The sequence below is a fragment of the Myotis daubentonii genome, chromosome 4 (genome assembly GCF_963259705.1).
Source record: "Myotis daubentonii chromosome 4, mMyoDau2.1, whole genome shotgun sequence".
NCBI lineage: Eukaryota > Metazoa > Chordata > Mammalia > Chiroptera > Vespertilionidae > Myotis > Myotis daubentonii.
Genome location: NC_081843.1, coordinates 14114903 through 14129784, shown reverse-complemented (window position 1 = coordinate 14129784; position 14882 = coordinate 14114903). Strand labels below are relative to the sequence as shown.

At 43.6% G+C, this 14882-nt stretch overlaps 1 protein-coding gene across 1 annotated transcript; it reads right to left on the bottom strand.

Annotated features, from left to right (window-relative positions):
• Window positions 1–823: 823 nt before the first annotated feature.
• On the bottom strand, window positions 824–2312 carry LOC132232916 (phosphoglycerate kinase 1-like). The gene is given in 2 exon segments (XM_059692699.1): window positions 824–1954; window positions 1956–2312. Coding segments are annotated over 2 exon segments (1257 nt in total). The 5' UTR covers window positions 2295–2312; the 3' UTR covers window positions 824–1036.
• Window positions 2313–14882: the final 12570 nt, after the last annotated feature.

Genomic DNA, 14882 nt, shown 5'->3' with positions numbered 1-14882 from the left:
GTCCGGCCCATCTCGCCCAGTCTGGCTCTGCCGGCCACCTTCTAATTTCCTTTCAATGTGCACCAATCTGTGCACGGGGGCACTAGTTTTATAATAAAGTGTGGAATAGCTCGTGTAATTTATTGAATAATGTACTGAAAGTGAAAAACAGAATGGTTGTACTGGTACTCACCAAAAATGCGCACGATTGAAAGCATACTGCACCTGAAGGATAATAAAAGTAATTACTAACAACTACTGAGGACTGATTACTGTTAGATACTGGGCAACGTACTTGCAGGAGCTAGCTCATTTACTCTTCATATGAATGCCATGAAGTAGGTTCTACTTTTATCTTCTTCTTTTTTCCCCCAGTTTCAATGAATATTTTTTTATTTATTTAACAGATCACCAACTTTGTCTCCCTCCCTCCCTACAACTGGAATTTCACCTGGTTTTCATGCAAGTAGTGAAACAATGACAAAGCTAATCAGAATAAGCTACTCCAAGAAGAAAATTAAGTTAACAGCTTACTTTTTTAACAGACAAAATATAAATATATGCACTGTAGAATGTATAATGGTTTAGTCACTAAGAAATTCAAATGGGCCCTAACTGGTTTGGCTCAGTGGATAGAGCATCGGCCTGCAGACTGAAGGGTCCCAGGTTCGATTCTGGTGAAGGGCGTGTACCTTGGTTGTGGGCACATCCCCAGAGGGGGTGTGCAGGAGGCAGCTGATCGATGTTTCTCTCTCATCGATGTTTCTAGCTCTCTATCCCTGTCCCTTCCTCTCTGTAAAAAATCAATAAAATATATTTAAAAAAAAAAGAAAAAAAAAGAAATTCAAATGGGATCCTGAAGAATGGAAGCAAGTCCAGGGTGCAGTAAAGATGAGCCGAGATGCTGTGCAACCGTTTAAGTGTTTTTGGGCTGCATCTCTTAGCCATTAGCTGAATCTTGACATGGGGGAAGATTTTAGCTAATATCAAGTAGAGATGCGGAAAGCACTAAGTTCACTAAGGGGATGTGCACAGGAACCAAAAGGCAGGAAAAGTATTAAACACTGCTGAGAGCATCCACCCCAGGAAGGACTTTACCTTCCAGGAGCTCTAAACTGGCACCACCCCCAGTGCTCACATGGCTCACTTTATCCTCTGTGTTCCATTTGGCACAGCAAGTAGCAGTGTCTCCACCACCTATGATGGTGATGCAGCCCGTGGAAGTGGCTTTCGCCGCCTCGTTCATGAGGGCTTTGGTCCCTCTGGCAAAAGCTTCCCATTCAAATTCGCCCACAGGTCCATTCCACACAATCTGCTTAGCCCTAGCGACAGCCTCAGCATACTTCTTGCTGCTCTCAGGACCACAGTCCAAGCCCATCCAGCCAACAGGTATGCCAGAAGCCACAGTGGCTTGGCCAGTCTTGGCATTCTCATCGAACTTGTCAGCAGTGACTAAGTCAACCAGCAAGGTAATCTTCACACCATTCTTCTCAGCTTTGGACATCAGGTCTTTGACAATCTTGGCTCCCTCTTCATCAAACAGAGAAGTGCCAATCTCCATGTTGTTGAGCACCTTAAGGAAGGTAAAAGCCATTCCACCACCAATAATCATCTCATTGACTTTGTCCAGCATATTATTAATCAGTTGGATCTTGTCTGCAACTTTAGCTCCGCCCAGGATGGCCAGGAAGGGTCGCTCTGGGCTTTCCGACACCTTGGCAAAGTAGTTCAGCTCCTTCTTCATCAAAAAACCTCCAGCTTTCTGTGGCAGATTGACTCCCACCATAGAGCTGTGGGCTCGGTGCGCAGTGCCAAAAGCATCATTGACACAGACATCCCCTAGATTGGAAAGTGAAGCTCGGAAAGCTTCTACTTTAGCTGGCTCCGCTTTAACCTTGTTCCCAGAAGCATCTTTCCCCTTCCCTTCTTCTTCCACATGAAAGCGAAGGCCCTCCAACAGGATGACAGACCCAGAAGGCTGGGGCAGCACAAGCTTTCTCCACTTCGGGGCCCACGTAATCCTTCAAGAACAAAACATCCTCGCCCAGCAGAGATTTGAGTTCTACAGCAACTGGCTCCAAAGAGTACTTGTCAGTCACGGGGACACCATCGGGCCGACCCAGGTGGCTCATAAGAACAACTGACTTGGCTCCATTGTCCAAGCAGAATTTTATACTTGGGCTGGCAGCCTCGAGTCTCTGATTGTTTGTTATCTGGTTGTTCTTCATAGGAACATTGAAGTCCACTCTCATGAAGACCTGCTTGCCCTTCACATCCAGCTTGTCCAGAGCCAGCTTGTTAGAAAGAGACATCATGGCAATACAGCAGCTCAGAGAGCCCGCAGACCAGTCAGTGACAGAGACAGCAGCAAATGTACTTTTATCTTCTTTTTAAAAAACAATACATTTCTATTGATTTCAGAGAGGAAGGGAGAGGGAGAGAGAGATAGAACCATCAATGATGAGAGAAAATCATTGATCGGCTGCCTCCTGCACACCCTCACTGGGGATTGAGTCCTCAACCCAGGCATGTGCCCTGACTGGGAATTGAATCATGAGCTCCTGGTTCATAGGTCGATGCTCAAACACTGAGCAACATTGGCCGGGCTATCTCCTTTTTATAGTTGTTTAAACTAAGACACAGAGAGGTTAAGCAACTTGCCTAAGGGCTCACAGCCGTCCTATCCTCCAACTCAGCTAGAATGACCAGTCTACACGCAAACCTGATCAATACAAGCTTAAGACTTCTATTGTCTCCCATGCCCCTTATGCAAATAAAATCAGGTTCAAATTCTTAAAATAAAAATCACTTCGGTTTGAGAAATTATCGGGGTCCAAATGAAGGGATGTGACCCTCAATTGTCAGAACACTGGATTAGTAAATTATTAGTAATTTTCTGTGTTAAGTATGCACTTGTGTTCTTTTTAAAAAATTGTTGACACTTTTGCAGATGTCCCCTTTTCTCCCACCTCCACCCAGCCCCTCCTCCCTGCCTTCTGCACTTGGATTCTTTAAAAAGGCTTTCTAATACCTCAATAATTCACACACCTACAAATCCTACACCAGAAAGTCAGCAGAGAAGATAACAATAATGCTCTAAAGTGTCAAAGTAAAAATTTAGATTAAATGTTGCCAAGTAGATCTAACATCTGTTTCCGGGCATTCTTACTATTTTAAACATTATTATTACTCATTCAATGTTCTCTTCCCAGCAAATGCAGCCATTGGATGAAGAATAATTAATACCTTTGCAGTTTCCTATTTTTATTGCCACTACTCTGACCAAATAAAATTAAATTACAGGCCTTCTCATTTCACTTTATGTATTCTTCTCATTTGAAGTACAAATAAATAGTATATTATCTCACCAGTGGTAACAGCACATGGCCTAAATACAACTGTATATTTTGTACCTGAAATGTGATTCTGATCAACCTTTAAGGTTAAGATTTTACTTGGCAAACTGTCTTAAAGAATTTTAAAAAATTTTTTAAAGGGGAAAAATAAGTGAATAAAATTCTTGCTGATTGTGCAACTAATATATGAATGAAAGCAATGTGAGCTCTCATAGGAAAATGGTGTTAATCTTGAACAAATTACTTGGTGAATTATTAGATGCTACTGGGAACACCTCCCTCCCGCCCCACCCCCACCTCTACCCCGCATTTGTATTATCAGCAAGTTTTGAATTGATTATCTTGGGGAACCTTAACCACAGTAAAATGTTCTGGACAGGGGTATTAGTAAAAATCTCTTTATTAATTAAAAAAGGAAAAAAATAATTATATTCTCTGCCAGGCCCCTTAAATCATTTCCTACTTGCAAATGCTTGTAGCTGCTTGAGACTTGCTCAGATCCTTACATGAAGTGGTTGAAGAGAAACAAGTGTGAGCTTGCAGTCAACGTTTAAGAGTGTGGCTGCTGGGAGGGTTGGGCCAAGCTGGGCTTGAAGATCTAAGCTACTTTGTGGAGAGAATCTGCTCACACACCCCCTTCCCTACCACCTGGTTATTGTTTACACGCAGGGGTGGGGAACCCTTTCTCTGCCAAGGGCTATCTGGATATTTATAACATTATTCGAGGGCCATGCAAAATTATCAACTTAAAAATTAGCCTGCTATATTAGGTCAACCATTTAACTAACTCACTCCTAGTGCCTTGGCAGGGCTGGACCAAATGATTCCTCTGGCCTTAGAGGGCCCTCAGGCCGGACTGTCCCCACCCCTGGTTACAGTGAGAAGACTAACCCCTATTTCTGAAAAAACTACTGTTTGAAATTCTCTGCTATTAGATGATCCCTTATTCTGTGAGTCAACTCTGTTATTTTTAGATAGCCCCTTACTCTGTAAATTAACTGCTTTCTAGCTGCTTGAATAATAGGGAAGATAAACTTGGCTGTCTGACCTTGTAGGCTAGTCATCTGATGTAAGGTCCGGAAAAACCCTTATTTGGGAAACAAAGGGGTTGGAAAGATGTAAATAAGGAAAGCTTCCTCCATGTTTTTGCCCAGAAATTTGGGAGACATCTCCCTCTGGGCCCGCTGTTGAATACATGGTGTAACTCCATTTTTCTGGGCATTTGCTTGGCTTTTCTCCCGTCTTCTGTAAGCGTCATTTCTTCCATAACATCACAGGACCTTTCCAGCATCCTCAGGCCCCTCACTGAGTAGGAGTTGGTGGGCAGGATGACGGAGACCCTGTGTAAGGCATTAACTTGTGAGGCCGAATGCTTTATTAAGGTGGCTGTCCTGTGGACTATGGCATGTTTAGAAGCATCCCTGTGCTCTCTCAATAGGTGCCCGTAGCATCCATGCCCCCAGCTGTGAAAACCAACTGTGTCCAGACATCAAAAATCCGCCCCCCGTCCCCCACCCATTCACTGTGCTAAGGTAGTCAGCTGGAAGAGTGAGTGTGCAGGCCACCTTTGAGGGTGGATGTCAGATTTAGCAAATAAAACTCTTTTTTAGTCTACATATGTCCCAAATATTACATGGACCAAACTGGCCATCTTCTATTTTATCTGGAAATGCTAACCAGCTACAATGGCTGTTGGGGAAAGGTTGAGACTTGGGGAGAAAAATTAACCCTCATATAGAGCCAAAGCAGCCATTGATTCAGGAACAATCCAGGGATCAGAGGTAATTTCCAGAAGATAGTTTACTTCTGATCAGGCTCTGAGCTCCGTATTCAGACTGAACGCAATTAAATGTGTGTGAAGGAAGTGGATGTGACATAAGACGTGGTTCCCCTTTTCAGTAGTTTGGAAAGATAATCCAATTGTATCATTTTATAAAAACACTACTGCTAAAATATTTTCTTATATTGCTTTGCTTTTTACTAACTTGTGCACAGAAGTGAAGTGGCTTCACTGATTTTTATTCTCTGAGTTCAGACTTTTAAAATCACAGTTCCGAGGAGAAACCAAGATGGCAGCATAGGTAAACACTGGAGATTGCTGCCTCACACAACCACTTCAAAAATACAACTAAAAGACAGAACGGTATTCACCCAGAACCACAGGAAGGCTGGCTGAGGGGAAATTCTACAACTAGAAGGAAAGAGAAAAGCATACCGAGACTCAGAGGAGGCGCAGTGCGGAAGTAAAATACAAAGGTGCGGAGGTGCGCGAGGAGCGGGCTGGCGGCTGAGGGTGCGGTTGTCTGTTTCAATCGGGAGGGAGTCTCAGGCTCTGGGCTCCAGTTCTGGGAGAGTCTCTGGGGACCCAGACTCAAACGGGAGAAGCGGGACTGTCTGGCAACGGTCAGAACTCGAGGGCAGCTTTCTCTCCGAGGTTTGTAGCGGTTGCTGGGACACTGAGAGGCAGAGCCTCTGGGGACGGGACTGAGAGCAGCCATAACTGCTCCCTCGGCCCGCCCGCCCTGTTGATCCCCTGGGACCTGCCCTGCCCAAGCCTTGCACAGAGGCATTTTCGGGATAGCCTCAGGCAAAGGCTAGATTAGCACCTCCCTAGAGGACAGAAGTTCTCCCACTGCAGACACAGCTGATTCTCACAGCCAGTTGGCCTGGAGGTCAAATCCCCCCCAGTGTTACCTACAACAATCAAGGCTTAACTACAACAAGACGGCGCACAAAGACCACTAGGAGGTGCACCAAGAAAGCATAAAAAATGTCAAGACAAAGAGACAGGACACAAATGACAGAAATGGAGGAAAGCAGAATGCTGGATATAGAGTTCAAAACCACACTTTTAAGGTCTCTCAAGAACTGTCTAGAAGCCGCCAATAAATTTAGTAAGGCCCTTGAAAAGACTGGTGAGACAGCAGATAAATATAGTGAGACCCTCAAGAAAGGGAATGGACTGACTATTCTTGGGGGGGAAAGGGGTGTGGGGGATGCGGGAAGAGACTGGACAAAAATCATGCACCTATGGAGGAGGACAGTGGGTGGGGAGTGAGGGCGGAGGGTGGGGCGGGAACTGGGAGGAGGGGAGTCATGGGGGAAAAAAGAGGAACAAATGTAATAATCTGAACAATAAAGATTTAATTAAAAAATAATAAAATCGCAGTTCCTGGAAAATAGTTTTGAGTGTCTTGTTATTTTCAAAGTGAAAATAAGACATGCTTTAAGTGTTTATGGTAAAAAGAAAAAAAGGAAAGCAACCGAAGTATGTGCAACGTGAACAGTGAAGCCCCTTCCCCGTTGTCTTTGATCTTCTAGCCCCATTTCCTGAAGTATTCACCACCTACAATTTCTAATGAATTATTCTGTATCCATAAACTTTCTACATATAAGCAAGTAAGCACATCCTCATGTCCTTCCGTGGTGGGCAGCCCCTGAGATGTCTCCCAGTGAACCCGCAGTCCTGGCTGATGTTCGTGCCCTATGTCATCCCCACCCCTTCGTTCTGTCCAAGAGGATACAGCGAAGTCGCAGGGCTGGCACTTCCATGATTAAATTACAAAACATGCCCACCTTGCTAGCAGACTCCATGCCTTCTCAGCGTTCATGCTTGGATGAAGCGAGCTGCCATGGTGGGAGGTCCCATGGCAAGGAACCGAATTCTGCCAACAACCGCATGAGCCTAGAAGTGGATTCTTTGCTGGCCGTGCCTTCAGATGTGAGCTCAGCCCTGGATGACACCTTGACCGCAGCCTCAGGCCAGACCCTGAACAGAGGACCCAGCGGAGGAATGCCCAGATGCCTGACCACACACTGTGATGATAATGGGTGTTGCTTTAAGCCGCTAAGAGTTGTGATAGTTTGTTACATAGCAAGAGATAACGAATACACTGTCCTTTTCACAAATGGAACCATGCCCAATATGCTCTTTTGTTTATACATGTATCAAATTTCTTAGCTACAAGGGTAGATCAAAAAGGAGAAACACCAGACCAGTATGAGGGAGTAAAGTTGGTGGTTTCTCAATCACTGAGTATTGCAGATCAGGAACACAGCAGTGCCCTTGTTTAACTGACTTTTTATATGCAACAATACAGTTACACCTAACATTTAAGAATAAGTGCAAAAAGGCAATTACAACTAGCGAAGGGCCCAAAGCTAGACCTTCAGCACGGAGTCAGAAATCTCGGGATGGTCAACATCTTTGTGAGTTTTGCTCTTGGTGGGTTACTTGGTATTCTTGTGGTCCCATCATTCCAGGGGCTAGCATTTGAGGTCATGCATCTGAGCAAAACGAAACACCATGACTATCTAGCTATCATTAACGTTTAGCTATGGAATAGTACTATGTCAGTAACTCCTTATTGACATCTTTACTATAGGTCTTTTGATATAATGCTCTCAAGGTTTTTAAGAGCGCTTGTATGGTGCTTCTCAAATGCCCATGGTCACAGTTTCCCTGGCAAAATGTCAGAACAGCAAGAATTGAGCCTTCTGAATTGAGGTTAAGCCTACCCGAACTCTACCTTTTGCTGGTACTGTAAAGCCTTAATTACACAGAGAGAAAAACCAAGCCTTCCAGAATGTAACAGCTAAATCCATTCTTTTCCCACATATTAACCTGTCCCGCAGATCGGCAAGGTGTTTCTAAAACGTACTGGCTGCCTGCCACCTACTCTCCTCAAATGCAGTTACAGAAAACTCTCAATTTTGCAGACCTCAATTTAACGGACTTTGGATTTAATGGACAAAATTTCTGGCCCATATGTCATTTGTGAGAATTGAGACCCTGTTAATTTTAAAATGCTTTTAAGCAAGATTTGCTTATAATTAAATCAACAGGGATTTTTTTTGTTATTAATTCACTGTTTTTAACAAATTTTAGCAAATAAGCCATATGTTGGGAAAAAAAACCACTGCAATAATTTCACTGACATAAATAAGTATTACACATCTACAACTATAGTCTACATATTAAAATCCAGAGTCACCGTTTGTAAACAATGTTCGGGGAATGATTAGCACGTGGTCACACCGCCTGGCGCGAGGTGATTGGTCCTGTTGTCCATGGCGTGACTTTCTGCAGCAGGTCTAATGCCTGTGGCTGACATTCCACATGCCCTAAGCCACACCCCAGCCATGCACATTTCTTTGCTCTCGGTGACTGGTGTATGCGCACATTTATTAGACCTATTTAGCATAAATTTAAAATTATAGTAATACACAGAGAAAACTTTTTTGTGAAATTAAACTTTTCATACATACTTAATTACACAAACATGCCTACAAAAGTAAAAACAGGTAAACTAATTTGTCAATTTTTTAACATATGCATGTGGAAAACCTACTTTATTATAAAATGTACTTTTGGCTTTAAGGGACACCCCTTGCCCGAATTAGTCCATTATATCAAGTTTTTACTGTATTCTCCACTTTATATAATAGATGCATGTCAGCCATGTTGGCCATAAAGTAATCCCTATATAGAAATCATTGATTTTTATGATCAAATCATAAAAGTGCTCCCAGGAAAAGGTTCTTCAATAGGGCATATTGTACTCTTTTTCTTTTTGTTAATCCTCACCTGAGGATATTTTTTTCCATTGCTTTTCACAGAGAGTGGATGGGAGGGAAAGAGAGAGAGAGAAAAACATCAATGTGAGAGAGACACATTGACTGGCACACACCCCGACCGGGGTGGTGGGGAGCAAACCAGCAACCTAGTTATGTGTCCTTGACCGAGAATCAAACCTGAGACCCTTTGATTTTCGGGCTGACACTGTAACCACTGAACCACACCAGCCATATATCCTTTAAATTCTCATTCAAGGATATATTTTTTATTGATTTTTTAGAGACAGGGGAAGGCAGAGAGAGAGAGGGAGAGAGAGAAACATAGATTCAAGAGCGAAACATCAATTGGTTGCCTCCCATACGCAGCCAGACTGGTCATCAAATCTGAAACCTTTTGGAGAGACACCTGGCCAGGGCAGGCAAGTTGTACTTTTTGATGGCTAATTTTTACTTACCAAGATCCACCAGTGTTTTTAATACTCACAAACATAAGATTTCCACCTAACAGTAGACACCTTGCTCAACCCCCCACCACAGGAATGTCTTTTAGGCCTAGATAGAGAGTATCTAGAAGAGGGGTCGATAAAATTTTTCTATAAAAGGTTAGACAATAAATATTTTAGGTTTAGGGGCCCATACGATCGATCTCTGTTGAAAGTAAAGATGCTCTTTGACTTATGGCGGGGTTATGGCCCAATAAAGCCACTCTAAGTTGAAAACCCTAAGTCGAAAAAGCATTTAATACACCTAACTTACTGCACTTCCTACCTCAGCCCAACCTATCTTAACTGTCCAGAACACTTATATTAGCCTACAGTTGGGCAATTATCTTGAGTTTCATCTCAGGACTAATTGCCTTCCTCTTCTCACCGGAAGCAGGACACAGATGGGCATTTTATAGACATGATGGGATGTGAAAACACAAAATACAATATTGGAAAATTGTATTTGGCAGCACAGTACACTGTAGAATATTGTGTGTGTTTTTTTTTTATCCTGGTGATTGTGTGGCTGACTGGGAGCTGTGGTTACACAATCATGAGAGAGTATAGGACTGCATGCCTCTAGCCCAGGAAAAGATCAAAATTCAAAGTACGTTTCCTACTGCGTGTGTATCACTGTTGCGCCACCGTAGAGTAGAAAATTTATAAATTGAACCATTGTAAATCAGGACCATCTATATTCAACTCTCTGGTTGTAGTGCAAAAGTAGTTCTAGACTATAGGAACACCAAGGGGTGTGATTGTGTTCCATTAAAAGTTCATGGACACATAATTTGAATTTCATATAATTTCCACATAGCATGTAATATTCTTCTTCTTTTTATTTTTCAACCATTAACAATTTTAAAAATCATTGTATGGCTTGCCAGTCATATAAAAACAGGTGGTAGCCAGATTTAGTCCATGAGATAGGTAGTTTTCCAACCCTAATCTATTTTTTTAAATACATTTTTATTGATTTCAGAGAGGAAGGGAGAGGGAGAGAGAGATAGAAACATCAATGATGAGAGAGAATCATTGATTGGCTGCCTCCTGCACGTTCCCTACTGGGGATTGAGCCCACAACCCGGGCATGTGCCCTTGTCCGGAATTGAACCCGGGAACCTTTTACTGAGCCAAACCAGTTAGGGCACCAACCCCTAATCTAAATGGTACATTTTAGCCGAAACCGGTTTGGCTCAGTGGATAGAGCGTCAGCCTGCGGACTGAAAGGTCCCAGGTTCGATTCCGGTCAAGGGCATGTGCCTGGGTTGCGGGCACGTCCCCAGTGGGGGATGTGCAGGAGGCAGCTGATCGATGTTTCTCTCTCATCGATGTTTCTAACTCTCTATCTCTCTCCCTTCCTCTCTGTAAAAAATCAATAAAATATATTTAAAAAAATAAATAAATAAAAAAAATAAATGGTACATTTTATTCTCTCAGCTCCTCAAACTCAGTCTTCTGGGTCTGGATATTTTCAATGCCTGTGAGAATTGGATTACACGATTTCATATTTTCAGAAGGTGCAAATATCTAAAAGATCATATGTATCCATTCATTTATATAAACTTTAAAAATCCCATGTGTCAACCTTTGTTGTGTTTTTTTTTTTTACTGGTAACTTTAGTACATTTACAATAATTGTCATTATTTACATATTTGGACCTGTTCCTACTCTCATTCCAGTTTATCTCAATTTTTCTGTTTCCTTTTAATCCTCTTACTTGAAAAATTGATATCTAATTTCTCATGTCACAGTATAAGAATTTAGCACACTCTCATTCCTTGGCCTTCTCCTATCCCATGATGTTGGTAAATTTTCATTCTTTTTAAAAAATATATTTTTATTGATTTTTAGAGAGAGAGGAAGGGAGAGGGACAGAGAGACAGAAACATCGATGAGAGAGGAAGTTATTGATTGTCTGCCTCCTGCACCGCCCCACCCTGGCATGTGCCCTGACTGGGAATCAAAACCATGACCTCCTGGTTCCTGGGTCAATGCTCAACTGCTGAGCCACACCTGCAGGGCTAATCTGTCTTGAATGTATTTTCTTTTGTAATCTAGTCTTAGAGATTTCTCAAGGACAGTAATAATGTTTTCAAGGAATTTTAGCACTTTACCTCATATTTCTGTTGCACCTTTTTCTGTGTTGTTGTTTTTTTAACTCTTATTTAAATACTTCATCCCAAATAAGTTTGCATAGGTGTGTTTTAAAACTACTGAGGCCTTGTATGTCTTAAGAATATTTTTATCATGCCCTTGTATTTGAAAGCAGTTTTGACTGGATCTAAGATTCTAAGTTTTAAGTTATTTTCCTTGAATATTTTGAATATACTATTCCATTATCCTTAACTTTTTTTAGCTTGCAGTTTCACCGTTGAAACATTTGTTTTAAGGTCCTGGTTTTGATCTTTTAAAATTATTATTATGAAATATAGTTTATATACATTTTTTAATGTACAATTCAGAGATGCGCCCGGCTTCGCCACGGCCTCTGGGGTCTGAGGCTCGCCAGCCCCTCCCCCAGGATACATTGCGGCTGGCCAGCCCCTGTGCCTACGACCATGTGCAACCAAAGGCAGCGATTGAAAATGCAACAGGGCTCGGTGGGATGTGCTACTCGGGCGCTGGAGACATAGAACATAGAGAAGGACATTCAGGCCCATATGAAGGATTTGACAGGAAGTACAACCCCCTCTGGCACTGCATCCTGGGGAAGAGCTTTGGTAGTTACGTGACACATGAAACCAAGCACTTCATTCGCTTCTACCTGGGCCAAGTGGCCACTCTCTGCTCAAATCTGGTTAAAAGCATGGCCTGGGCCTCACACCTTGTGACCCATCCAAAGACAAGTACCGCAGCCTGAATCCCAAGGGCCAGAGACTGAGCTCCTCAGCCTTGCCTAAAGGAGCACCTTCATCTTGAACCTTCACTGCGTTGTTTCATGCAGCGCAATCTCTGTCCTCATTTGTTGTGGTGATAAAACCAACTAGCAAAACAGCTTACGTTTGTATTTTCTTTTTTAAAAAAAATACATTTTATTGATTTTTTACAGAGAGGAAGGGAGAGGAATAGAGAGTTAGAAACATCGATCAGCTGCCTCCTACACACCCCCTACTGGGGATGTGCCTGCAACCAAGGTACATGCCCTTGACCAGAATCAAACCTGGGACCCTTCCGTCCACAGGCTGACGCTCTATCCACTGGGCCAACCTGGTTAGGGCTATATTTATTTTCTATCCCATACCTCTCTGCCCCATGTTTTTTCTCCTCAAAATCCATTTCTTTCCAGCCTAGCCCGTGTGTGGCTCAGTTGGTTGGAGCAATCATCCTGTGTGCCAAAAGGTGGTGGATTGGATTCCCAGTCAGGGCGCACACCTAGGTTGTGGGTTCGATCCCTGGGACGGGAGGCAACAGATCGATCTCTCTCTCTCTCTCTCTTCCCCCCTCTCTAAAAAAAAAAAATCAGTAAAAACATATCCTCGGGTGAGGATAAAAAAAATAATCCATATCTTAAAAAAAAATCTGTTGTTTTTTTTGGGGGGGGAGGAATGCAATTCAGTGGTCTCTAGTATAGTCACAAAGTTGTGCAACCATCACCACTATCTAATTCCAGAACATTTTCATCATGCAAAACAGAAAGCCTGCACTCACTACAGCCACTCCCTGTTTCCGCCAGTCTCCAGCAACCACTAATCTAATTTCTGTCTCTGGATTTGCTTATTCTGGAAAGTTCATACCAACAGAGAAAACCATGCTTACTCTTCACCCCGTTATACACCCCTCAGGTCAGGTCTTTACCTCTCTTCCTCTTATCGGTTGAATTGTATCTCCAAAAGCTCAGTCTCCGTCCTAACCCCTAGTTGCCTCAGAATGTTACCTTATTTGGAAATAGGGTCTTTGCAGATTTAACCCAATTACGAGGAGGTCATGAGGGTGGGCCCTCATCCAATAGGACTGGTGTCCTTATGAAAAGGGGAAACTTGGGCATAGTTGGACAGCCCAGAGGGAGGACGGCCATGTGACTGGCGTCTACAAGCCAAGAAACACCGAAGATTCCCAGCAAACAGAAGTTGGAAGGAGCAAACAAGGACTCTTTCTAGAGCCTTCAGAGGAAGCGTGGATTTCTGGCTTCCAGAATTGTGAGACAACACGTTTCTGCTGGTTAAGCCACTCACTCTGTTACAGCAGCCACGGGACATGAGTGTACTCCCCCAGGGAGAAGCAGCCTTGGGAGGGACGCTTCTCAGATTGTCCTCCAGCCGGGGCCTGAGAGGAGGGGCAGGGAAGCCACTGTGCAGACTCCTGGGCTCACCTGCTCCATCGTGTCTCACAAGCTTCCATGACCTCCTGATACTATCTGAGGTCGTAACCCTCGGGTGCAGGGAGCAGGCAGGCAGCGATGGGGAGAAGCCGAAGCAGAACTCATAGCTCTCCTGTTTTTGTTTTTTTTTTTGGTTAATCCTCACCCAAGGATATGTTTTTCCCCCATTGAATTTTAGAGAGAGTAGAAGGGAGGGGGAGAGAGAGAGAGAAATATTGATGTGAGAGAGACACATTGATTGGTTTCCTCCCAAGACTGGAGCTGCAACTGAGGTACATGCCCTTGACGGGAACCAAACATGTGTGACCCTTCAGTCTGCAGGCAGACGCTCTAACCACTGAGCAACCAACTAGGAGCTCCCCATGGGGCTGCTCCTGTCTCCTGTCACCCAGGGCTGCTCATAGGTTATTCCTTTTCGTCTGTCCTGCCCCTCCGGGGCTGAGGGAGCTGCTGTTATGCTAATTCTGCATCTTGATCAGAGCACCCCCTCCCCATATTTAAAAAAACCACACCATTTATTGGACACTTCCTCTATACCAGGTTCTGTGCCAGGCACTGGATATAAATGAGGCAAAAATACAAAAGATGCCCACCGCCTGGAGAGGGAGCCGGGAACACATTTCAAGGATAGAAAGTGGATAGGTCAGCCCGGCAGAGTGGCTCAGGGGTTGAGCATCGACCTATGAACCAGGAGGTCACAGTTCGATTCCCAGTCAGGGCACATGTCCGGATTGCAGGCTCCATCCCCAGTATGGGGTGTGCAGGAGGCAGCCAATCAATGATTCTCTCTCATCATTGATGTTTCTATCTCCTTCTCCCTCTCCCTTCATCTCTGAAATCAATAAAAAGTATTTTTTAAAAAGAATTTTATAAGGAAAAAAAAAAAGAAAGAAAGTGGATTGGTCACTCTGCACCTCAGGCTCTTTGGATTAAACCCCTTCCTGCTCCAGCCTTCCTCCCCGCAGCGGGCCATGCCCGCCCCCTGGCTCCCTGCAGCTAGCCTCTTGGCCTTTCCTCAGTCCCTTGAACATATGCTGAGTAATGGAAGTAAGAGAAAGGATTATTTTCATTTCATAGGTGAACTGAAGCCCAGAGCGGTTAGACAATGCCCTTCAAATCACTCATCTGGGTGATATTGAAGAGGGACTGAAACTCAGGTCGCC